At 44.8% G+C, this 26,300-nt stretch overlaps 2 protein-coding genes across 3 annotated transcripts in view; both read right to left on the bottom strand.

The window, feature by feature from the left end:
* LOC110485740 (inactive phospholipase D5) overlaps nucleotides 1–3,196 on the bottom strand; it is a 19,068-nt gene extending 15,872 nt beyond the window's left edge. The window contains exons 1-2 of the mRNA XM_090194324.1: nucleotides 3,049–3,196; nucleotides 526–596 (exon numbers count right to left, since the gene is read on the bottom strand). Coding sequence (XP_090050450.1) covers nucleotides 526–596; nucleotides 3,049–3,196 — 219 coding nt within the window. The remainder of the gene's footprint in view (nucleotides 1–525; nucleotides 597–3,048) is intronic.
* Nucleotides 3,197–6,101: 2,905 nt separating this feature from the next.
* On the bottom strand, nucleotides 6,102–25,825 carry LOC110485739 (centrosomal protein of 170 kDa). 2 transcript variants are annotated; one of them, XM_036940397.2, is made up of 19 exons: nucleotides 25,693–25,825; nucleotides 23,569–23,723; nucleotides 23,140–23,229; nucleotides 22,968–23,046; nucleotides 22,558–22,616; nucleotides 21,688–21,883; nucleotides 19,464–19,601; nucleotides 18,792–19,256; nucleotides 18,095–18,510; nucleotides 17,736–17,864; nucleotides 17,209–17,344; nucleotides 15,521–17,032; nucleotides 15,079–15,331; nucleotides 14,707–14,824; nucleotides 14,186–14,344; nucleotides 13,224–13,312; nucleotides 12,661–12,754; nucleotides 10,473–10,524; nucleotides 6,102–9,765 (listed from the first exon to the last, which is right to left on the bottom strand). In XM_036940397.2, the coding sequence occupies exons 2-19, from the start codon at nucleotides 23,671–23,673 to the stop codon at nucleotides 9,461–9,463; spliced, it is 4,395 nt and encodes a 1,464-aa protein (XP_036796292.2). In that variant the 5' UTR covers nucleotides 23,674–23,723; nucleotides 25,693–25,825; the 3' UTR covers nucleotides 6,102–9,460. The 2 variants fall into 2 exon arrangements, with proteins under 2 accessions (XP_036796292.2, XP_090051933.1); XM_090195807.1 differs by having other exon boundaries at nucleotides 23,569–25,822.
* Nucleotides 25,826–26,300: the final 475 nt, after the last annotated feature.

Here is a 26,300-nt window from a genome sequence, read left to right as displayed (position 1 = left end):
CTCGATCGACACTATTTAAAGCAGGCATTGCGTGTGTGTGAGGCGGACAGTGGAAGTAATCAATTCTCATTGGAGGCAGCGAAGCACATTTCCTCGGCTGCAATCCTCCGGTGGCTAGCTCCAGGCAGTCCAAATTAATGGGCTGAGAATGGACGATGCTAGCTTACAGGTAATATATTGAATATTGATGGTGGATGTCCTATTCTAGAGATCCTGCCGTCCTCCCACACACTATACAGTATATGCTGTAGTGGAACACTTGAGATGAAGTATTTCAAATACTTGACCTGTGTCTGATGGAGCTTGCCTAGCTAAATGGAACTTATACAATAGTCTTAAAAACTCTTAGCCACAAAAGGGTGATCAAATGAAGATCCTACATCTGCAGGGCTCTTGTACTATATGGTCAGTTTTGAATGACGATGGAGGGATCACAAGTCGTTGATGAAATGTGCATTTTTGACAACAGGGAATACAACAGAATTTGTTGTCATCAGAATGCTATAATATATTCCCTTTACTCACTTGTACAGGCGCCGTCTTGAAGGTGATCCAGGTACTCGTGATAGCGGTCACACAGGTACACAGCTTTTCACCTTCACACATAATACCATGACTTATTCACACGTTCCGAAACAGGAACAGGAACAGGAAATAGGTGTTTGTGTGTCCGCATGTCAGCATGGTTTCATGGTGAGGGTCAATGTCTGTGATGTGCTGAGTGGGCCGTCAGGCACCAGTGCCATGGGAGACTGGCGCCGTGCCCACGAGAGAGAGAGAGAGAAAGAGAGAGGGAGAGAGAGAGAGAGGGAGAGAGAGAGTGAGAGAGAGAGAGAGAGAGAGAGAGAGAGAGAGAGAGAGGGAGAGAGAGAGAGAGTGTGAGAGAGAGAGCAGACAGTGGAGCTGGAGTGAGCTGACGTTGAAGAATGACCAAAGTTTTAATACGGGCAGGAAGTTAAAGTGGGTTGAAAATATAGATGCATTACAGATGCAGGATCTTAATTTGATCACTCTTTTGTTGTTGAGAATTTTCCCGGGCAGCAAAAAAGGCTAACTTGTAATGTATTCAAGGTTTAAAAAGGCTTGTAAAGTTTGTAATTTACACTTTAAAATGTCAGACTTCCCCTAAAGACAAATGTATCAACCCCTACAAAACATGTACATGAATTACAATCCACATAATAATTCACATTTCCTGTTGCTGGAGGATTATTTTCCTGTTGTAGCAAACTGGCTCAAATGTAGATCCTACATCTGTAGAAGCTGCCGGTCCACAAAGTCTCTGTCTATAGCTGGAGACTCTATCTTACTCTGTAGCTGCTCGGCTTTCCCAATAATCCATTTATTGTAATGCAGCACTGCGTGATCCATACACCAGCCCAATGGGTTAGTGTGTGGGGTTGAGTTGGGTCTGGGCTGCATAAAGGAACAGTAGAGTGTATAGTGTAACAGACAGACCTCGGGGCTTCTGAGGACAGACTGTACATAACAGTACTAGAATAGCATGTCTCCCTGTTCCGACATGAGATTTCAGGGCAGGTCTCCACTCACCAGAACTGGGTTCAAATGCTATTTGAAATCATTTCAAATACTTGACCTGTGTCTGATTGAGCTTGCCTAGCTTAAATTGAACTAATACAATAGTCCTAAAAATGTAAACCCTTCCCATCTGGCACTACAGGCAGGCTCAAGCAAACACCGAAACTATATTAAAACAAAAATCATTATTTGAACCCAGGTCAAGTACATAACAGTTACTATTGTGGCACATCTGTCACTTCCCTTCAGACATGAGATGTCAAGGCAGGTGTCTGCTGTACTCAGTATACTTAAAGCAGGCAGATCTCCCAGTCCCGTTCCACCCCCAACCATTAAATATTTACACTCAATTTCAGCTAAAAAGCTCACTGCCTCCGAGAGGGCACGCTTAGAGGGAGAGGAAGTCTCTAGCCTACGGCGGAGGAGTTTAGCCTAAGTCTGTGTAACCCTAATGCAAGGTAAAAAGACATGACTCCCTTAACTTAAACACTAATGTAGAAAATAGAAACCGAAGCAGAAACCCAACACTTAAGTTAGTTTCAGTTTTGGCAGCGGGCATTTCAAATGAAAAGAGAGAAGAAGTTAAAACAAAGTTTGGAGCTCGATCGGCACTATTTAAAGTAGGCATTGAGTGTGTGTGAGGCGGACAGTGGAAGTAATCAATTCTCATTGGAGGCAGCGAAGCACATTTCCTCGGCTGCAATCCTCCGGTGGCTAGCTCCAGGCATTCCAAATGAATGGGCTGAGAATGGACGATGCTAGCTTACTCTCCGTTATACCAATTCATATTCTAATCCCTTCCCGTTCGGGTCATTTCCCCTCTCAAGTAGTTCTTAATGCTTTTCTATAAACCCATCAAACTCACCAACAACTTTATTGAAACTTATTTATTTTATTTTTTACAGTAGCCTCCTCCTCATCCTCAAATCAAATCGTATCGGTCACATACACATGGTTAGCAGATGTTAATGCGAGTGTAGCGAAATGGTAATATATTGAATATTGATGGTGGATGTCCTATTCTAGAGATCCTGCCATCCTCCAACACACTATACAGTATATGCTGCAGTGGAACACTTGAGTTTAGGTTGGAGAGGCTGTTATAACGCTCCATTGCATGGCATTTAAAAACAAACTATTAACATTTTTATATAGTGTCACATTTTGACTTGAGGACAGCTGAACTAGTCCCCATCTCTTTAATCGTCACGGCACTTTGCAAACTGGTTCCTGCATGAATATTTCAATCAGATTACATTCATCTGAATGTATTCCCTGTGGATATCCTGTCCCAAATCAATTACATTTCATCCAAGTTGAGTGGATTGAATCCTTGGGTTAGACAAGAGGTCGAAGTCAACTGTCCCTCAAATCATTCTCAGCCAGTAGCCCAGCCAAACCTGTCTTCAGCCTCTAACCCCTACTAACACTACTGTACATTCCTCTGGAATCTCCCCAGCAACTTCCCCCAGTGTGTATAAGGTGTGTTTAAGTGTGCGTTCAGGGTACTCACATGTTCCAGCTTCTCTTTGCTGCGGAGCCAGATGGTTGCAGAATAGTCCTGCTGCTGGACAGCACTGTTGGCGTAGATGTCAGAGAGGTGGGGTGCGTGGAGGGGTTCCCCTCTACCCATCATCCCATGGCCTCCTGATGCCATGATGCACACGCACGCACGCACACAACACAACACAACACACACACACGCGCACGCACGCACGCGCGCGCACACACACACACACACACACACACACACACACACACACACACACACTCACTCACAAACAATCACTTAAAAGCTCTTCTTCTTCTCTTCTGGCCTCTTTCCTCCTCTAGACTCTATCACTGTCAGTCTATAGCTAGTCAATGAGTGAGCCAAGCCCTTCTGAACCACCGTGGATCTGTAAGTGGGTGACTGTCTATAGCTCTTCAAACCCACCGAGGTTCTCTTCTCTCACTAGCTGTCTAACTGTCTGGCGTGGGTCTAACTGTCTGGGCAGTGGGTGGGCTGGTTCCTCGTGGGAGGTGGGGCTCAACAGGGAGTGCTGCAGCAGAATGAGGTGGGAGAGTGCCAGACCCACTTAAAGGCACTGAGTGAGTGAGGGTGAGCGTGTGTGTGTGTGTCTGTGTGTGTGTGTCTGTGTGTGTGTGTGTGTCTGTGTGTGTATGTGTCTGTGTGTGTGCACGTGTGTGTGTGTGTGTGTGTGTGCATGTCTGTGTGTGTGTGTGTGTGCGTGCGTGCGTGTCTGTGTGTGTGTGTGTGTGTGTGTGTGTGTGTGTGTGTGTGTGTGTGTGTGTGTGTGTGTGTGTGCACTACATTGAAATTAAAACAGAGGTTCTTACGTCAGTGAGGAAATGTATTTATCACATGATAAATATAGTATGTTTATCTCTGTTCGTCCAGTGGTGTCTGTAGCCTAACCTGCTGCTCATGTCAGAGTGTATCGTTGTATTACACTGCACCAGAGTGGGACACTAGTGGGTTAGCTAATAAAGTATTGATTTGACACTGCCTCAACTACATATAGACTGCTGTGATATTACCTCTGCCTCCAACTGCATTTCATCGGTATATACAGTACGCCTTTTAGGTCATTACATAGTATGTAGTTTCACAGTGGCGAACGATATGGCCACATGCTGCAAGTCTTGAATGAATGGAGGTTGTGTAAATACTGAAGCTAAGAGAAAGGAAAGTGTTCAGTGGCCCTTGAACGATTTATGTCACGGCTAGAGAACCTTTCCGCCACCAGAATGGATTTTGCACTGATTGTTCTAGTTTCATTACCTAAATTATGCAGCCATCATTGCATCACTACTGCACAGCTAACCTGATTCTTAATCGGTGAATTCTCCTATGGCAGTAGTTCCTATATAGCCTGTCAAAATGTACTTACTCACAAGCCTCCATCTCCCCACCCCAGGATGGAAATTACAATATTTATGCCCTTACTTTTCCTCCAGTGTTTAGTGAACAGCATACTAATTCCTCCTCCTTCCCCACAGCCAGGTCTGCATTGGCAGACTTGCTGACACAGGACTTTTGTTTCTTTTTTTTGTCCTCCTCAAACCTTCATCAGTCGACCACAAGCAATAATAGTTAATTGATGGAAAGTATAGACTATGTAAATATAAACGCCCTATTGCACACACCAGCTTGTTCGGTGTCGTACGTCTTCGCCTAGTCAATGTGAGGAGACCAAGTGCCAAGTCATCATCGACTGACAGCTTAGCTTTTTGATATCCATGTTATGCAAGATGAACCAAAGGCTTTGATACAGTATTCTACTGTGAGAAGTGTGTGTCAGTAACAAACAGAACGCAGCATAAAGGTCCAGGAATATCATAGATATATCATAGATATCACATTTGTCAAAACGAATCAAAAACGAGTCCAGTCTCTCTATGCACACTGACGCTCCAACACACTCATAACATACACACACATTTCTACTGACTCTACACACTCATAACATACACACACATTTATACTGACTCTACACACTCATAACATACACACACATTTATACTGACTCTACACACTCATAACATACACACACATTTATACTGACTCTACACACTCATAACATACACACACATTTATACTGACTCTACACACTCACGCACACTCAAATACAATCATTATTTAAGCTGCTGCTACTCTGTTTATTATATGTCCTGATGCCCAGTCACCTTTACCCCTATACATATCTACCTCTATCACTCCAGTATACCTGCACATTGTTAATATGGTACTGGAACTGACCCTGAATAAAGCTTCTTTCTTTCTTGTGTTCTTCTTATTTATGTTTCTTGTGTGTTTCTGTTCTACCTTATGTTATTTTTAGTACTACAGTGATATTGATTACTGCATTGTTAGATTTGGATCTTGCAAGAAAGGCATTTCACTGCACTTGTGCGCGTGACATTAAAACTTGAATCAGTACAGAATAATATCCTACCCAGACAAAAGGACAATGAGGCCAGTGCACTCTTAATCTTTCATTTCCATGTAAAACCCCAAAGACATTCAAAACCACAGTTCGGTAACAAGCCTCAACTTAATTCTGAAAACCCACGATTCTCCCAGTGGAATCAGAGCTCTGAAAACACATGCTGTGCAGCAGCAGCATCAGTAGCCCAGTATGACAAAGGGGAGCGGCTTTTTACACCGCAGGGGGATTAAACAAGTGGAACAGAATATCTTAAGACACAGTAATTAACAGAGCACCGCAGACGGCCCTTCTGAGCCATAGAAATAGAATTGACAGAATGGAAATGGTTTTGACTTGAATGGGGTGGTCCATTCTAATAATTATATTTCTATGTTCTGTGTGTCCTGTATGTTCCGTTTAACAGTGACTGAAAGTGTCCGGACAATAGGGTTGGGTTGAGTGTGGCGCTGAGGGAGAAAAGCAGGGAGGTTTAGGGAAACAGGGAATCTTTACAGTAGCAGCTGACTGCCTAAAATATTTCATAGAATTTAGAGTTTTTGTCCCAATGTGTTTAGAAATATATACAGCCTGGATATCTGGATATGAAATTCACGTGAAAAAAACTGTCAATGATAATCATGCATTTTTATTAAAACCAGTGGAAAGTAGACAAACAAAAAAATAATGTAACCATTATCTTACAAAGATAACAAATACATCATGACAATTAGAAAACCTATCCGTACAAAATATACAAGCAGAAACATGTAAAAGGTTTGAAATGACATAAAGACAATAAAGACCTTACTAATAAGACACAAAATGCTATTTTCTTTATTAATAATCAAGCTGTTTTGGCTGAGAAACATCAACATTTACGATCAGGTTACATTCATGTGTAAACATTGGTATGAGGCAGGACATCCAGATTCAGTATGGGTAGATCATAGAGGTAGATAGAGGACTCTAGTGTCTAAAAGCCATTTTAGCATGGGCAGCACCATTGAGGACTTACACCATTTTTAAGTAGAACTGGGTGGGACTTCTTATGGGTTAAGAAAGGATCACATCATTCAAACCAGCTCATCAGGAGGGATCAGCCAATGAATTACACTTCTGAACAAACATTCCATAACTGCAGGTGGCAGTAAATCATAAACCTTGGATTTATACCTGTTCAAACAACACACTCCAGGTGGCAGTGTGCACCCTTTCAGTTTGTTTACCAACTCATAGTAGTAGAATATGAAAAGTAACCACTTCAAAATGGAGATGGTCTCAATGGTGCTGTATGCTCTCACAGACGCCATCAAGGGACAGATACAATGTTGTGTCCTCTATCTAGCTCTATGGGGTATATAGAGCTACTTCCTGGTCCATTTTACTTCCTGGGTCCATTTAATTTCCCGGTCCATGTCATGGTTTCTCTCAGGACTTGGTCATGTTCAGTAGGGTACACTGTAGCAAACTGTTTTGCAACGGATAATGAAAATGAGTGGTTACCTACCCGCTTAACTCCATTTCAAAAAGTTTTCTCCCGACTGAACATGATCCTGGTCTCCCGACTATCCCTTTCTGTGCTGGCTTTTACTCAGATCTCTTCGCTTCATAAGCGTTCTTCAAGTACGTTAACCAGAACACTTGTGTGTGTTTCATGACGCAATCACAGGTGGCTGGTGGTGCCTTAATTGGGGAGGACGGGCTCTTAGTAATGGCGGGAATGGAATGGTATTGACACGTCAAACACATGCTTTCCTTGTATTTGATACCATTCCATTCACTTCATTCCAGTCATTATTATGAGCCGTCCTCCCCTCACCAGCCTCCTGAGGACTCAATCATAATGGATAATCAAAACCAGTTGTCAATAAAAAAACAAGTTCCAATGAAACCCAGCATCCACAAGGAGTACACCCAGACCTGTTTTGGGTATCCTTACTAACACCACCACTCTGTGGTGAATCACCGCAGCTTTAACATGTGCAAATCAACAAACGTTAGCTTAGCTACACCTCCTAGCCTGCTTCTGCACTCTTTCCAACTCCTTACGCATTTGTCATGCCAGACATGTGGCACCCAGGCTATTTCCATCTTATCGTTTCATCAACAATGGTTTTGACAATGGGCACTTTGTGACGTAATACACTTGGATATGGGGACTACTTTCGGGAACACATTTTTCAGGAAGCTACTTTACCACCTAGCCTACAGTAGTTAGTTATTAGTAACATAAGGTACAGCTATCTTTGATCCATCATTCTTAAGATACTGTATCACTCCACAAGGGAAGGCATGGATGGGAGAATTATACACATTATACACATTTAAATGGATACATAACACTGTACATACTCGATGTCTTTTCATCTGAATAAATAAAGAATAATATTGGTCTCTCTTTAGTGGAAAAATCGTAATATGAGAACAAGCGCAGCAAGCTGCAAGTGCTACAAGTCAGCTAACAGACACAGTATGCTATATGGTCCTATTCACAATATTTGCTGAGCTATGCTATGCATAATGGCGGGATATTCTGAAAAGTATTTTCAGAAAGACACTGAGTTCTATTCTCCAATGCTGAACCATGGTGTCCATTTAGTTTTGGTTGTAATTTGGGTTCTATATAGCCCCCAAAGGGGTTGTAACCACTAAGCAACAGTCAAATGCAAGCTTATCAGTCAAAGCAGTGACTTCATCGCTTGTAAATAGTAGCCTGCACAGTAAGAAAAGAGGGTTCCTCAAGGGTTCTTCGGGAAGGGTGATAATTCTACTTGGAACCATACTGACCCAAATAACCATTTGGGCCACTCAATGGTTCTTTACTTTTAGCGATCATTAAAATGGTGGCTCATTTGAATATTTTGGGGCGTGGTTTGCTAACAGCTCTTTTTGTCCAACCGTAAGTGAGAGTGTAATTTCAGTTGATCTAATCTGTTGGGTTATGCTGTTACATGCTATACAATATGTGACTATAGCCAGTGACAAACTCATGTATGGCCTTGGGTCAATCGAGAATGGTTGACACCTGATTCAACAATAATAAAATCTATGGAATTGTAACAATATAATATGCATATTAAATCTGAATTAAAACCCCTCTATGGTTTTACAAAAAACCCTTTGAGATTGAGAAGGTTCTTTACAGAACACTTCTCCATAAAAAAAGGGTTCTATTTTGCCCCCAAAAGGGTTGTAACCTCAGCGGAACCCTTTTTGGCTCTATATATAACCTTTTATAAAGGATAAGGTTCTTTATAGCACCATACAGGTTCCATTTAGAACCTTATGAGTATGGTTAAAGAACCAAAGCCAAAGAACCCTTATTTGCCACTATATAGAACCACTTGTTTTTAGTGTGTAAAGTTACATGGTGTTACACAATCGGCAACACTGTCGAACACAAACAGAATCATATCCAATGTCTTCTGAAAAGTAATCAATCAACCAGCAGCCGGTGCAGTTAGCAGACCATAATGCAAAATAACTCTTGGTACTTTTCAAACGTGTTCAAGAATATTGATATAGTAGTGTTGATAACGGACTGTAGGACATGTGCTGGTACATAGATTGTATTGACAGTACATAATCCTTTCACAACCCTTCTACATGTTATAGCTACAGAACAAGCTCACTGTTGGCTCCAATTCATATGAACAAACGGATTGGTATGTCATAGACAAAGATTAAAAAGTGTTTATTTACTTCTCTTTTGGTCAGGTCTGATGTTCAGGAGGTTTGTCCAGACATGGAAGGAAATATCAACCCACTGGGCGTACACTAGTTGAGTCAACGTAGTTTCCACGTCATTTCAATGGAATTACGTTGAACCAATGTGGAATAGACATTGAATTGACATCTGTGCCCAGTGGGAATCCCATCTCTCCAAGTCTTTTACCATCCTCCCTAGTAGTGAGCCTCAATCAGGGCCCCTCCACGCAAGTGTTTAGGTAGTTGTACTTTAGTAGTGTGTTCTAGATCCAGGATCCTCCTCATTTATGAACCACACAGTTCTGTTCTCCACCAATAGAGGGCAGATTATTATCCACATGGAGTCCCAGGTCTCTCTCTGCCACCTGGGTAGAGGTGCCTGAGGCCCCCGAGGAGGGTCCACCGCTGGGGGCCGACAGGGTGCTGCTAGAAGGGCCTTCTCCACTACTACCTCCAGTGGGGTGACCGACAGAGGAGGGCCCCGCTGCCCCAGGACTGACCCTCTGCAGGTCGGTCAGAGGGCTGGTCAGTCCCAGGCTGGTCAGGGCATCCAGGGTGCCGTCCGGATCCACCATCACATCAATCACTGTGGAGCAAAGAGGAGAAGGAGAAGGTCTAAGTCAATGAAAGAGGAGGTCTGACAATCAGTCAGACAAAGAGGAGGTCTGTCAATCAGTCAGTCAAAGAGGAGGTCTGTCAATCAGTCAGTCAAAGAGGAGGTCTGTCAATCAGTCAGTCAAAGAGGAGGTCTGTCAATCAGTCAGTCAAAGAGGAGGTCTGTCAATCAGTCAGTCAAAGAGGAGGTCTGTCAATCAGTCAGTCAAAGAGGAGGTCTGTCAATCAGTCAGTGAAAGAGGAGGTCTGTCAATCAGTCAGTCAAAGAGGAGGTCTGTCAATCAGTCAGTCAAAGAGGAGGTCTGTCAATCAGTCAGTCAAAGAGGAGGTCTGTCAATCAGTCAGTCAAAGAGGAGGTCTGTCAATCAGTCAGTCAAAGAGGAGGTCTGTCAATCAGTCAGTCAAAGAGGAGGTATGTCAGTCATAGAGGAGGAGGTATGTCAGTCATAGAGGAGGAGGTCTGTCAGTCATAGAGGAGGAGGTCTGTCAATCAGTCAAACAAGCAAGCAAACAATCAATCAGAGAATGGAAGATTTATTTATATAAAAATGTGATGATTGATATGATGAAATACGTATGAATATAGATGCTCTGTGCAGATGCTAACTGTATATCTCTTATCACTTGTACTGTATACAGCTGAAATCAAATCACGTATGACTGTCTCAGGACTCATACCTAGTAACTGTCTCTCCACTCTCTTCAGATCCTGGAGGATGGTGGTGATCTCCTGGTAAACAACCACACAACAAACAAAAAGGTCAACAAAACACACAAATTGATATGGAATTGAAGAAGGGATACCGTTCACGATAAGACATTGATGTCCTCACCAGTTACCTTCCTTAAACAACAACAACAACAACATCAGATTGACCCTTGTTATCTTCCTCCTTTCTACTGGGAAAAGTTGAAGCAATTAAAATGTGGCATAATCATCCCCTCCATTTGGACTCTAGTGAACAGACACATCACTGAGAGGTAGCCTAAGGCCAGCCACTGTGTTCAGCCTAAATTTACAACCGTGTTCATGAGCAAGGCAGTATTTTTTGGACCGCCCACGACAACAGACTATAAGTCAAGTCCTTTGACTAATCAAACTGCTCCTCTCCTCCAGCTTGAATAGAAGTTCTGATTTAGGATCAGTTTAGCCTTTTAGATCATAATTAATACAATTATATGAACATGTGGGACCCGATCTTAGATCAGCACTCCTACTCTGAGACACTTTTTAATACGGGAGGACAGTGAGGAGGGATAGCTGCTATAGGGAGGTGGGACTGAAAGGTTGTCGGTTCAAATCCCAGAACGGACATATTATCGCCGTTCACCCGAGAGTGGCACTTGATTCTGATGTGATGTTCGATACTGTTGTCATATGTTATGTTATACTCTCAGAGAGAGAGAAAGACAGTTAGTGAGAGAGTGGCAAGAGAGGGAGGGAGAGAGAGAGAGAAAGACAGAGGGAGGGAGACAGAGGTAGGGAGAGAGAGAGGGGGAGAGAGGGGAGAGAAGAGAGAGAGAGAGAGAGAGAGAGAGAAGGAGAGAGAGAGAGAGAGAGAGAGGGAGGGAGGGAGGGAGGGAGGGAGGGAGAGAGAAGAGAGAGAGAGAGAGAGAGAGAGAGGGAGGGGGAGTCAAACCTCATCAATTAAAGTGGATATCAAAATACTTTATTACAATCCAGAAACATAACTTATACTTTCAGAATTGAAAGGAAGTGACTTATTATCTTGATTCAGAAAGTGAAACTCACATCTCAATTAAACAAATGTGACTGTGCAGACCGGGGGGCAGGTTTGAGAAACACGTCCTTACCTCACCCCCTTACCACCTTCTGTTTAGGTCGTCCTACTACATCTGGGTGTTTGTCAGGCTTAACAGACATGATTAATGCAACAGCACCATCAGCCAACGACGGCCTTTAAAACTACTCCGAGCTTCCCAGATGGTGGTAGAAGACATCAATTATTTACCGTCCCAACGTTTTGTTGCATCATCACCTCAAATAAGCACTCTCTGGTTTGTGTTTATATTTTTACCAGGCACTTCTCTTAGACCATCACGACCTGGTATGGGAATTGCTCCGTCTATGACCACAAGGCCCTCCAGCAGGTGGTGAAGATGGCCCAGTACATCACTGGGACCGTGCTCCCACCCATCCAGGACATCTACTCGAAACGGAGCCTGAGGAAGGCCCGCACCATCATCAAGGACCCCACACTCCCCCAGCCACGAGCTGTTCACCTCCTTACCGTCGGGCTGACGTTATTGGAGCACGAGGTCTGATACCAACAGGCTCAGAGACAGTTTCTATCTACAAGCCATCAGACTGCTGAACACATAAACTGGACTGACCACCTGCTCTGATTCTCCTTACCTTGGCACACATGCACTCCCTGACACAAGCATTCACACACCCACACAGACACATATACATTCATGCTACACACACATCACAACTGCCTCCACCAGAATGTTATTGTTTCTAAATACTGCACAACTTAAACACTTGCCCCCAACCCCCTTTCCCCCAAAAACACGTGTAAATATTGGACTATAAATTGTGCCTTCCTTCATTATACTTATGCTAAAATGTTTATTCTGTTCTACTGAACCATTAACTTTATGTTTCTATTGTTATCTTTTATTAAGTTTTATTGTGGTTGCACCGTCCAGAAGGAACCTGCAAGTACACATTTGGATGGACGGTGTTTTCTATGTGTATACGCTACCTACGACAAATATAACTTGAAACCTGAACTTGAAACTAGGTCCACCGGCCCTCTGCAGTCATGTATCACAGCAGCTGGGTGGTACGGCAAGAGACAAGGTGTGAGGTAAGGACAGTAGGGGTCTGGCACCTTACCGTGCTGGAAGTCTTGAGGAGTAGAGAGTCGTGCTCGGCTTGGAGTTTATTCTCAATCTCGTCCCATTTCCGGTTCTTATCTTTGAATAATATCCTGGAGAAGTTTTCAAGAATAAATAAATAAAAAAATATATCTGTTGTATGATCACGTTGAGTGATTTAATTTGTGTGAAATGGGTTGAGGGGGGAACATGAAAGTGGTTTCTGATGTTTAAAAAGTGAGGATGGATGTTTCAAGTTGTCACCTTAACCTTTATGAAGTGTCATTCATAGTATCCAAATTAGGATACAGTATTTTCTAGGATACAAGCCATCATATCTTATACAACACTACTGATTCTTCCTTGTCGTTGTCCGGATTGATCCAGTTCAAAGCACAGCATGTAACTTCACGTATTCAGAAAAAAATGTATTCAAAGTCAAAAAACGAGCCTATTATTTCACACTGCTTGGGTTCACTTGCAACTCATAAAGCACTCCTGACACTTCATCATCAAAATCAGGGAATTCATTATTTCACATTCCTTTTCTTTGAGTGAATCGTGATGAAAGGTGATGCCTACCTGATTTTGCCGGCTGTTTTGTCCACAGAATGGCGTATCCGTGCCGAGAGCTGGGTCACAGATGCTAATAGTAAACTGTCCAACACCGCCTGAGGGGAAACAACAAGGAAAAGAGGAGGTCTTATGTAAGAGGTGTTTCAGTAAACACCTAAAATAGCATAATAACTAGGACAGGCAGAGATACCAAGGCTATATGCAGTCACAAAACCAGATAGATATTAGATATACAATAGCTTATTTTTGCCCAAATCTCCCAGAAACCAGCATCATCCATCATTAATATAGTAATAAATGTGTTATTAAGGACTGGACCCATTTTTCAATTTTCGCCTAAAATGACCCAAATCTAACTGCCTGTAATTCAGGACCTGAAGCAAGGATATGCATATTCTTGATACCATTTGAAAGGAAACACCTTGAAGTTTGTGGAAATGTGAACTGAATGTAGGAGAATACAACACAATAGATCTGATAAAAGAAAATACAAAGAAAAAAACAACAATTTTTTTGTACCATCATCTTTGAAATTCAAGAGAAAGGCCATAATGTATTATTCCAGCCCAGGCGCAGTGTATGTGCAAAGTTTTAGACTGATCCAATGAACCATTGCATCTCTGTTCAAAATGTTATATCAGGACTGCTCAAATGTGCCTAATTGGTTTATTAATAACTTTTCAAGTTACACACTGTTTCATCAATAATACAGTAGGTTTTTGATGGCGTAGGGTCAATTCACCCTGACATCAAGTCCTTTTGGTTTTTGGGCTGTGTTTTGTCTCTCTCTCTAACAACTGTTTTTCAAACTTCTTCATCTCAAACTGGTAATGATGCCATTGTCATTATAAACACACATGGGATAAAGACAAGCTGAAACAGAGTAGAAACCAGGCTAAACCAGAGTACAATCAAATACTTTCAGGTATTATTATTTTTAGTTCGGATTCCAAGCGGCAACAACTCACATCCTCTCTGTTCCAAGTCTGGCGGCGAATGGCGCGGGGACCCTGTCTGTTAGAGTTGCGTGGCCGGAGCTCCACGGGGCGGATGTTATTACCCAGAATGCTCTCTGTTGACGGGCCACTCCCAAGATCCAAGCCATCGTCAAAAACTCGCTCCTCCATCTAGGCAAAGCACCCAAGACAAAGTAATTTATTTTCTGATATATATTCTAAAATGTAGGAAATAGTACAAAGAAAAACTCTTGAATGAGTAGGTGTGTCCAAACTTTTGACAGGTACTGTAAATCCACAACATTCACAAGGAGCAGGCTCCAGGGCCCGTATTTACGTAGCTTCTGATAGGAGTACTGATCTAGGCTCAGTTTTTAGAATTTAGATCATATTCCTAGATCAGCACTCCTACTCTGAGACACTTTATGATTATGGGCCCTGATATGTACATGTGGCTCAGACTTTTGGGGAAATCATGACTGATGTCAACAGCTACATAAAGTGGGATTATTGCATCGTGGGATGTGTAGTACCATGGCTCCTGGGTCAGTGGCAGCACTAGCGGCTGGGCTGACTGAGTCGATCTCTCCGGCCACGTCATGGATCTCCCTGGCCAGCATGGCCAGGTCTTTGGCTAGGTCCTGACTGATCCTGTCAACATACAGGGAATGAATCAGTTAAATACCCTTGATTTGACTTCTATTGTGTATTATTGTGGGTATATAGTGCATGAAATGAAATAATGAATGTTGCAAAATGGATACTTTTGAGGTTATACTGGTTCTCAAAGTAATTTGCTCCCCTATAGAATTGACCCTATTATATTGTATAGGCCTAGTGAGATTGCTCCCCTCTGGACCCTACAGTTTCTCTGTATATGTACAGTACAGACTGCTCCTCCATACCTGGCAATCTCTTCACTGTGAGTGGTCCAGTCCTTCATGTACTCCTCCTGTTCTCTGCCTGCTGACTGCTGCCTCAGAGCCGCTATACCACCCGGACTGGGGGTGGCAGGGGCGGAGCCACCCAGCTGGGTCAGCCGCGGCGACGCAAACTGCCGGGCGGGACCGCCATGCTTGGACGGGTGGCGGTTGGAGCCGAACTCGTCCTCCGAGGTGGAGGCGTAGTCCATGGGCATCCGGCGCCACCGGCCACCAGCTGGAGTCAAGAGAAGATGTTTTGTCAGTAGACGTAGTAGTGATTGAGGGCTTGATGCTCAATAATGACAGCACCTACAAAAAGACTATAGCACAAACATGATACCAAATCAAACATTGCGGTGGATAAGTTACTAGAGAACAGTCACTCAGAAACACTACTTCTGTATCAGACAGTACAGTATGTTACCTGTAGGGGTGATGTAGCCCTTAGACTTGTCAGGTAGTTTGGAGGCGCTGTTAGCCCTGGCCCTGGGTATTATCCCTCCCATGTTGCTGACTCCTCTGAGTCCCTGTCGGACGGCGTAGTCGGTAGCAATGCTACGAGCCCCTATCCCCCGGCTACGGCCCCCTGTGGCCTCTGAGTCACTCTGGGCAGACGGAGATCCCATCCTGGGCTTCCTGGGCTGGGCCAGGGCGTCAATGCGGGACAGGCCTCTCCGGATCCCTGGTCCGGGAGCCGCGGACCTGGAGCTAGTGGTGCTAGCCTCGGAGGCTACGGACATCCGGTCCATGTCGGCTGGTTCGGTATCGGAGGAGTCCCCCAAACGGGCACGTCTGAGTATCGAGGCCCGGGTGGGCCGCACCTTGGGCAAGGTGGTGGTAGGTTTACTGAGGGTGTTTGTGGTGGTGCTGGATGCCTGGGTGTTTTTAGCCCGGCTAGCCTTGGTGCTTCCGGCCTGGGTTCTGGCGTGGGAACTGTGCGAGCTAACCTCCTGTATGGAGGGTTGGGAGTCGGAGAGGAGGGAGTTGGAGTTGACGTCGTCATCTGTTAGGTCCAGGGAGGTCCAGGCACGACCAGCTTGGCGGGTCCCTTGTCCTCCAGACGGTCTGGATTTGGGTTTCCTATCCTGGGTATCTCTGGCTCTGGTAGGCCCCTTGGTGGAGGAGCACAGCACCGTCTTCTCCCTCTCTTTCTGCTGGGCAGTTAGGGTACGTCTCTTCTGGTGGACCACCTTCCGCCCTCCGACGCCCGCTGCCTGGCTAACGGTGCTGGTGGTGTCCACATCTGACTCAGGCGACAAAGACCCCTCGATGGACTGGCTAATTGGTTCACCCAGGTCTGATACCGTTGTCTCCAGAAACGCAGCCACCGCCTCTGAGTCCTTCTGCCGGGTGGTTCCATCCTCCCTGCCCTCCTTTGTCAGTATTTGTGCCCCAGTTTGCGTGTCAATCCGTGGGATGAGCTCCTGGGGGACGTTGGTGCTGGGTCTCTCAACCGTAAAGCTCTCTTGTCTAAGAAGCGGCTTCCCAGCACTCTCCCTTTCTTTAGCCTTCTCCTCCATCTCCTTCTTCCTCCTCCGTGCCTCCTCCAGTCTCTTCCCCCCACTACTCCCTGGCCGAGGAGGCAGTTTCGCCAACACAGTTTCTTTCCGGTTTCCCACATCTTGGTTCTTCGCTGGAGAGCCTTTTTTCGGACTTCCTCTGGTGCTTCCACCCACACTACCAGCCTGGCTACCCCCACCACCTCCACCACCAGGCTTGGTCCTCCCTCCTCTCCCCGTCTCCTGGTTCTCCTTCTCCTGGAGCTCAGTGTCCTGTTTCTCCCCCACATCGGAGGGGCGGTGAGCTGGACCAGGGGATCTCCTCCCTCCTGGGGTTGCCTCCTCGGTGGAGGGGAGCTGGGGCAGGGTTCTCCTCTTGCGCTCTGTATAGCTGGTGGAGGCCATGGAGGCAGAGTGACTGGACTCACTGATCTCAGCTATAGAGAGACAGGGTATCTCATATATTGGCAATATAAATACCCAACACTCGTTTCTTTATTCTAGTTATTTTTGACTTTATACTGAAATAAGTGGTATGACTAATAAGTGAAAAACAACTGAAAAACAGCAAAGCACTTCAATTTCAGAACAGGTCTAAACCCAGCAGTAGCACCTCTGTCCTCGGTGTGGTAGTGGACATGGGACTCAGCTCCAGAGCCCTCAGGGTCAGTCCTGATGTGGCTGGCTGCCAGAGTAGCCCATTGGGAGACCCACCTGGGACCGCCCACAACCAGCTCCTCTGGGAGAGACTGGAGGACAAACAGGGGAGAAACCAACATTGAACAACACTCAGTCTCCAACATAAAGGGGAGAGACTAGAGCACAGGGGAAGTCAAGGACAAATTCTACTAGTCAGAGTGTCACAGTGGCATGTACGCATCTATTATTTACAGGTAAAATGCTTAGGACTACTTCAAACACAAACGCACTTTTGAGAGCATATATCCTTTCTTTATAAAAAAAATCATATTTTTTCCACAAGGAATGGCATCAAACTGAAAGCTTTCTTTACGTGTGAAGTCTGTCTTAATCTTGGGAGTATAAAAAAACCAAATCTACAGTAGTGTCTGACTTGGAGTTGAACTCCTTCACTCCTCTGCAATGGCGAGTCTCTGTGTAGACAGACAGAAATGCTGTTACCTCTGGTTCGATACGTCCAGGCTTGCCTCTGTCTCCTGAGCCTGGCCTCTGAGTGGTCAGTCTCTCTCTCTGGATATCAGGATAGCCCGCCACCCTGGATAGAGTCTGGTAGTCCTCCACACCAAATACCTGGGCCAGAACATGGACTTCAATAAATATTCAACCAAACATTCAATCGAGAGGTCAACACAATGTGGGCTTAGTGCACTTGCACAGTACCACTTGCAGTAAATACGAGGCCATGCCCTTGACAAAAATACACCAATTCTGGGACTAGTGACTGTGTAAACGAGTTATTCAGATGAAACAAGATTCAAATGACAGTTTAAGCTCATTAAAGTCCTATTTACCATCCCCACCTTGTCAATCATTCTCCTGGCCTCCTCCTCTTGGTTATCTTCGTTCTCTATCTCTATGGTATAGGTCCCCCGGTCGCTATAGTCGTCTCCATGACGATTCTGAAACCCCTCCCCAAGTCCTATCGGTTGGTGTTGGTCGCGGTGGTAAGGAACGGAATCCTTGGTCCTCTCTCTTAACTCTCCTCCGATGGGTGCCATTTTGGAAGCTGAGGACCTGTGTCGTCGGGCTGGGCTATCTTCCTCGGCAAAGAGTCCCTCTGGGACGTTGGCGCGCCCCTCTCGTATCTTGACCCCTGACCCCTCTATTCGGCCGCCCCACAGCCCCCTGGAGTGGTCCTCGAGGGCGGCCCGGCGTTGCTCTCCCAGCGCGGCTGCGTTCTCTGAGTCGCTCTGGGTACCGTCCTCGTGTTTACTACCTGAAACGAGAGGGAAGGGGTTGGACGTTTGGTGTGTGCAGTTATAATCCTATGAACCTATTGGGTTGGTTTCCCAGATACTGATTAAGCATAGTCCTAGACTATGAAGTGCTTTCGATGGAGATTATCCAGTGCACATGCTTTCAAATCAAGGACTAATCTTAATCTGTGTTTGGGAAACTGTCTCATAGTGTAATGACTGTGTAGTGCTATGTAATGCAATGGCAAGAGGACTTGTTGACAAATCTCAATTCTTATGGTGATTGGTTGGTTGGTCTTACCTTTAAGACTCTTCAGCTGAACCGGCACATCACTCTTCACGCTCTCCCCGTCGTCCTCCACCACTCTGTCAACCGACTCCGTACGGGCCAATGGGATCTCGTTCTGGGCCAGCCAATCAGCTACTTTCACCTCCGCCGCCACCATGGCCGTTTGCAGGGCACTCAGCTCCTCTCCCGCGCCCTTCTTTGGGGGCCGTGGCCTCACCTCTGGCACCACCTTCGCCACCCGGTCCTTAACCGTCACCTTATTGGACGCCTGCAGGTCAAACTCGATGGTGAAGGAGGCGTGGCCTTGGGGGACGGCTTCAGGGCCGGAGGCAGGGTTAGTGGCGGTGGCGCCTTCCGTGTCTTGGGAGGGGAGTTCATTGGTATAGGAGGGGATCTCGAAGTAACTGGGCTCCTGGCTTGAGGTGTACAGGCCATTCTCCTGGGCCCCGGCTGTTGTCTCCTTGGGGTCTTTACAATCTGTCGTTTGAAGCAGATATCAAGATGGCGTAACACAAGGACTTAGACTTTGAGATTCAATTGCTGTCATATGCTACCAGAAAGGCAAAAGTCTACTGTTATCTGGTAGGGTGTTTGATGTATAAACAGACACACAGACAGACAGGCAGACAGACAAAGTGAAACACAGCTAACTTCAGTCTGTATTCCAGGCTAGACAGCATCTACCTGACTCAGATCTCTCCTGCTTCCTGTCAGTTGTCGTCCCATCCTGCTTCCCAGAGTTCTCATCGTCTGCGTCCCCGTCCCCCCACCAGGAAGGCTGGCCGTACAGAGGGGTGCCCCTTTTTAGTACTGCAATGTCCCCTGGGAAAGAAACAACACCAAGGTCAGTGAGAAAGACACAGATTTTGTTTTGAACTGAAATTGTGTTTCCTCACAGTTCTCCAAAAGACTATTGTGACAGAACAAGTTTAACCTCCTAGTTTGTCTACCGTAGGTATCCCCACGCGCTTTGCCTTCGGGGGTACGCCAAATAAAAATGTGATTCACATACATTTAAAAAATATCTGTATATATTTTATTTAAAACAAATCATTCTTCACATTTTCAAACAGTCCATTTATATTTTCCAACAGGGCTATACATTTGAGTGAGGTTTTTTTCTTGCCTGAGTAGCCTCGTTTCACTGCCACAAATATAACGTTCAGTGAAATAACAACACAATGTCAAATACAGGTAGCCTAGTCAAATAATTAACATCCAATCACATTAACCGTTACTCTCTCGCGGGAATTCCATTAACGGTCCGTATGTAGCCAAACATAGCTGCTGCTCATTCCGTTTGCGCGAAAATTGATAAATGGTTTAAAAAAGTTAGGCCCGCGTCCATAGAGACACATACCAGCTCTACTGGTAGTACTGCTACTACTGCTACTACTAGCAGTACTAAACCTGCACCTGTCGACGACACAAGTTGTTCTGCTTCCACGAGCACATCCAATGCTAGCATCAGTTATTATACATTTGTCGTTATCCCAGCTAGCATGGACACTGACAGTTGTGAATCTGATGCAGCCGAAGAGCACCGAACAACAGACCGGGACGTTGGACCATAGAAGAGGCGCAAATATGATGAGAACTACATTGATTTGGAGTTCATTTATATTGGAAGTAGTGCCTTTCCTCAGCCACAGTGTGTTATATGTGCAAAAGTACTATCTCACAACTCGATGAATGGTCTGAATCTAGGATTACAGGGATTCTCCGCAACTATATTCAATGTGCGGGACAAAAGTGAGGCTATGATTAAGAAGTTGGAGCTCTTCTCTGTCTGCATTAACAAGGACAACCCACAGGTCTTTCCATCATTGTATGATTTTTTGTGTGCAAATAAACTCAAACTTACGGACAATGTCAAATGTGATATAGCAAAGCACCTGAGTGAGTTGGGTGCGCATTTACGCAGCTACTTTCCTGAAACGGATGACACATACAACTGGATTTGTTATCCCTTTCATGCCCTGCCTCCAGTCCACTTACCCATATCTGAACAAGAGAGCCTCATCGAAATTGCTACAAGTGAAAATTCAATTTAATCAGAAGCCACTGACAGATTTCTGGATTGAGCTGCGCTCAAGAGTATCCTGCCTTGGCAAATTGCACACACTGATGCCCTTTGCAACCACGTACCTATGTGAGAATGGATTCTTGGCCCTCACTAGCATGAAAACTAAATACAGGCACAGACTGTGTGGAAAATGATTTAAGACTGAGACTCAACCCAACATTGCAGAGTTAAAGTATGTGCATCCTTTCAAGCACACCCTTCTCATTAACCTGTGGCAAGTTATTCACAATTTTCTATTAACAAATATGGTTTTATATGTAAGATGGTTAAATAAAGAGCAAAATGATTGATGATTATTATATTATTAATTGTGCCCTGGTCCTATAACAGCTCTTTGTCATTTCCCACTTGTGACAAAAGCTCACACTCATTCTTATGTTTAATAAATGTATTGTGTGTGTGTGTGGCAGGCTGACCCTGGTGCTAGAGGGGGTACGCAGCTGGAGGTTGAATGTTTGAAGGGGTACGGGACTATAATAAGTTTGGGAACCACTGGTCTACCGCAATGTCCCCTGAGAAACAAACAACGACCTCTGCAAACTCTAACTAGCACTTTGTACCCACACAAGTCCCCAAAAGACATATTGTGGCAGAACAGTTCGACCTCCAAATTTGTCTCCAAGTCAGAGCACCTTAGAATCACATTTAGGTGACAGCCTAGCGTAGGAAACTAAAAATACAGGACACACGGTTGTCACAGCACAGACTGTGTGGGTGTGTGGCATCGCCAAAATCCTGTCACCTCTGTTATCTAGTCCTGTCATCTCTGTTAACCTAATCCCGTCACCTTCCAAGGTCCATGCAGAGTGCAGACCCTCTCACCTGCCAGCTTGTCGTCCCCGGCCCCCTCTCTGCTGGTCTCAGGGGGTTTACTACCCACTGCCACCGCCCCGTCGGAACCACCCTCGGAACCACCCTCGGCTGCAGCCTTGACCTCTACTGCAGGTCTGGATGGTACCGGAGCAGCTTCTGGCGGCTTTACCGTCTGCAGCAGGAGCTGACTATTAAACTTCTCATGCTGATAGACGAGGACACAGGACAACACAGAGAGGAGATGAGCTCACACCATTAGAGATATGATTACAAGGGTAAGTCTGATAAGGAGCTCTTCTATGTTTGCACCAACATACATGGGACAATTGATCCTTGCATCAGTGAAATGTATACAGTAGTCACGGTCTTGGTTGTAAGCATAGAATTTTTTGTTGTTGTGCAAATCTCATTTGGCATCAGTTCATGATTCACGCGAAATCTGAGTAATTTATGCATGTAGACGTCAAGTTAGGATTCAGACAGACCTAACTGAACAATGTATCACCAAGTTCCTTTTTGTCATTCAAACAAAGCAGTGAGGTGTTGCCACATGCAGCAGAAACTTCCGCCGTTCTTGACTGAACATAATCTCCATTAAACATGCATCAACCAACGTAGTAGAAAAAGGTATTTCTCAGAGCTTTTCCTTTCATAATACTTTGTAAGCATATTTTAGTGAGGCTCTTTCTCAATTCATATTTCCTCGAGTCCTCGCATCCTCTCTCCTTGCCTCCTTCTCAAAATGGATTAGAGAAGAAAGTCAGAGGGGTGGGACCTTGGATCCTCTCCTCCAATATGGTTGAGAAAAAGGCGAGGAGATAGGATGATAGGAAACACAGAAAGAGAACTAGCTATTTCTTTAGCCTATGTCCAACCAACCTTTAATGCTTCCTCGGGGACATGGAGCTCTCCTCGCACCACAGTGAACAGGTTGGTATGTGAGACAGGTTAAGGAAAGGTGATTGTACAGCACAGGCTTAGCTCTTCACAGGAGATAGCACAGATATTTAACATTTTAGTCATTTAACGGCATACATTCTTATTCAGAGCGACGTACAGTCCAGAAACAGATATGCTAATGTATTATGCATTAGTCACAGCGGTAAGTTTGAAAGGTTAGATGATTTTTCAGGCAGTATATTAAGAGTGATTATGTTACAGTTTTATATACCCGTATTCTGGCCTTGAAGTCCTTTTTTTTGTCGCTCTCATTCCTTTGGTATTGATGACATTTCAATGAACTACTGTAGGCTAAGCTTCAAAGACAAAATGGCACCATGACAGGATATCATATCCAAACCTCAACTTGTCGTCAATTTTCAAAGTGATATACACCTGCTCCTGTATTCTGACCTCATTCACAAATGTCTGGAAGGAAAGGAATATCATTATTAGCCGTTTAGAACAGTTTATGAAGCACATGAACCATTTCATATTCATATTTATTCAAATCTTACTTACCCCATTCAGGCTCCCCAGGTCCTTGACTTTATGTTCGTCCGTGGTTGGCTCATAGTTGATAACGGCATGCTGTTTGTCCACACTGCGGGACTAAAGACACAATAATCCAGTCAATCAATATAATCCTGCTAATCTCTTTATAATCCAGATCACATAGATTACATTCGGTCCAACAGTCACCTGCAGCAGTGTGACCCACTAGAATCGAACCCAGGTCTCTTGACAAGACTAAAGCCTAGAGATCAGCTCTGGGAGCTACCGCTCGTCTTCAGGTTACTCATCATGCCAGAGTGGTTCATCGACCCACCTCCGTAACATTAGCAGTGGTAGTACAGTTTAGGCATAACGGCTACAGTGTTGGGCTGACGTTCTCCAGTACCCGGGTTCGTGTTCCGTTCTGGACTCACTACAAAACTAAATATGATTTACCTGTAACATGAGTTCACAGTCGTCTCGACCAACAAAGATCATCTCCCAGGGGAGGCGGTGCCTCATGCCCCCGCCACTCACCAGGAACCAGGAAGAGACACTCATCTCTGCCACGCCCACTGACACACCTGCTCACCTTTAACCCCTATGACACACTGTGTAAGAAGACAAGGGGCTCCATTCAATCAGTATTGCGGAAGTTCAACGGTACAGCGTGAATGAATGTTTAAAGGCCACGTTCCCCGCGTTGGCGGAGACTCCATTCACGGTGACCGCTACATATCTCGGCTCAATAGGAAATGACCTTTAAAGTTTCGATCAAGTGTATTGTAACACTTCAGCAATACAGATTGAATAGAGCCCACGGTCAGCATCAGTTAGAACAACCAGTCATAACAGCCAACTGTAAATGGAGGGAACACAATCAGTAGCCTTTTTATTAAAGCATTTCATATGGCTGCTCACAATGTAAAGAGCTTTGTCATTTTTGTCTGTAAATAAAAAGCTCTCTACCAATCAAGTGTAGGCCTACTGTTATAATGTATTATTGACACAACATTCGAACGACTTTCGACAAAGTCGAATGGAGAGGATGGATACGAACCTAAAAACAAACAGGGATAAAGTGAACAACTTTGTCACACCTAAACTCAGCAAAGAGGTTTCTTCAAACTAAATGCCCAGCACACTAACCTGCTGGTATGACTGGACCTCGTTGCTAACAATGAGGCTTTAGAATAGGCTACATTGCAACCATTCCAGAAGAAATGAGATAATATGTCACTGACTGTTTGACATCCTGCTTAACGGCTAAATTACTGAGTGTTTTGCCGGGTCACCAAACCAAAGTCGCACTCAACCAATGTCACTGAACTGAGAGTGGCCGTTCAGTGATGATGGATATATTGTGTTACAGCAGGCTGGAATACATGCTACCTGTACAGGATCTAAACAACGACGATCACTGTTGGATAGTTGATCAGATGGCTTAGATAGACCAGACAGACCAACCTGAAAGACATGAAGATACTGTATAACATGAGTATGACTCTGGACAGGCACAGAGATCACAGCAGGTACACAGATAGAGAGAGAAGGACACACACCCACACCCACTGACAAAGTCATCGCGTTTTCCGCTCAGAAGTAACATACCATCTGGTGCTCATTTTTGGGTCATAATTCCTACAGTAGCCTACATAAAAACACACTACGCCTATATGGCCTAGCTAGCCTACCATTCAGTGGCACAGGCCTCCATAGGCAATGCTTGAACGGGCATGCTACTGGTAGGCCATGCTGACTCACGATGCCCCATCAGTGAAAAAGTGATTTAGCGAGATTTAATCTAATCAGGCACCTTGTAATATCTAGGCCCCGAATGAGCGTAGATGGTTCATATGTGAATACGACCAGACAGTCCTGATTCCCCATTGTGGAATTGGATTGGTTAACCCTCTATGCGGCCTCAGTCTCGCAATTGTGCCCGACGTTTTTGCGTTGGTTTCGTTGCCGTCTCTCTCTCGTTCTCCCTCCTTCTCTCAATTACAGAGCTATATCGTAAATGACAGCTCATCATTTCTCTCTGGAAGCTACTGTAGATGGCCCTGCCTGAGCATAAAAAACAACCCACCCTGCGTTAGCGACCGCTCAGTTCCTTATTATTAAATTTACAATGTGTCCAATAATCATGATTTGTTTTTATTAACATAGGCTGTTTTGGATGTACTAGACACCATACTGACGTATGGCAACTGATGCTGCTGTTTTTCAGTCCGGTCTGTAACCTTTTGCGGTTGATAGCTTATATGATATCTTTATCATAATCGATAGCTTACATATGTGGTATTACGAGTGCCATTTAGGGCAACGCGTAACACCGAATTACACATATAGGTTAATTTGAAAGGTTTACAATAATAACCCATCACGTGTTGTTTAGGTCGCCAATTTGATGTGCTGTCTGGGCTATACCGTTATGGACGACATAGCCTGGTACCCTCGGACACATATAGCCTAGAATGTTCATTTTGCGGGCCTTTTTTTTAAAGGCAGGTGGCTGGCAAATGCATTGTCTGGGTGTGGTCGGATACGGCGGAGTAATAAAACGTGCATCTCACTCACCCTTTGTCAGGTACGGAGTATTCAGCATCCGATTTGTATCCTGTAAACCTTTGAATGCACGGTGCGGTCACATACAGCGAGGGAGCCTGATGCCTGCCCAGCCCTGGTCCTCGAGCGCTTATCTTCCTTCGCCTCGAGGTGGCGCTGCGCTGATGTACAACACAACAAGCCAAGAAACCAAAGGCAGTCCATCCATTGATGCTACGCAATGACAACAACGGCGCAATGAGCGCATCTTCTTGCGTATGACGTTGAGATGTAAACTGTAGTCCAGTGGTTCCCAACCTTTTCCCTTTACTGTACCACCAGTTTAATTAGGCTCTGCTCAGAGTACCCCTGAGGTACCCCCTCATGTGCATTTGACCACGAGGGGTCCTGTACCCCTGGCTGAGAACACCTGTTGTAGGCTACTGGGTTCATTAAGGTTGGTCAAGGTTGTCCCATGAATATGATCCAGTTGTTTTGATGTAGCCAGATGCTGCTAATTCGTGATGGTTGCAGTAAACACCAGTGTTCTTTATTTCTTTATGCTGGAGGCTACTGCATGTGCTGGACCGAAGGATCACTGTCACGTCATGTGGTCTGTTATGGGTGTAGTGACATTGTTT

The sequence above is a fragment of the Oncorhynchus mykiss genome, chromosome 13, assembly GCF_057628025.1.
Source record: "Oncorhynchus mykiss isolate SJ-2025 chromosome 13, ASM5762802v1, whole genome shotgun sequence".
Taxonomy (NCBI): domain Eukaryota; kingdom Metazoa; phylum Chordata; class Actinopteri; order Salmoniformes; family Salmonidae; genus Oncorhynchus; species Oncorhynchus mykiss.
Note: the sequence above shows the minus strand (reverse complement) of the source record. Positions and strands in the feature narration are given on the sequence as shown.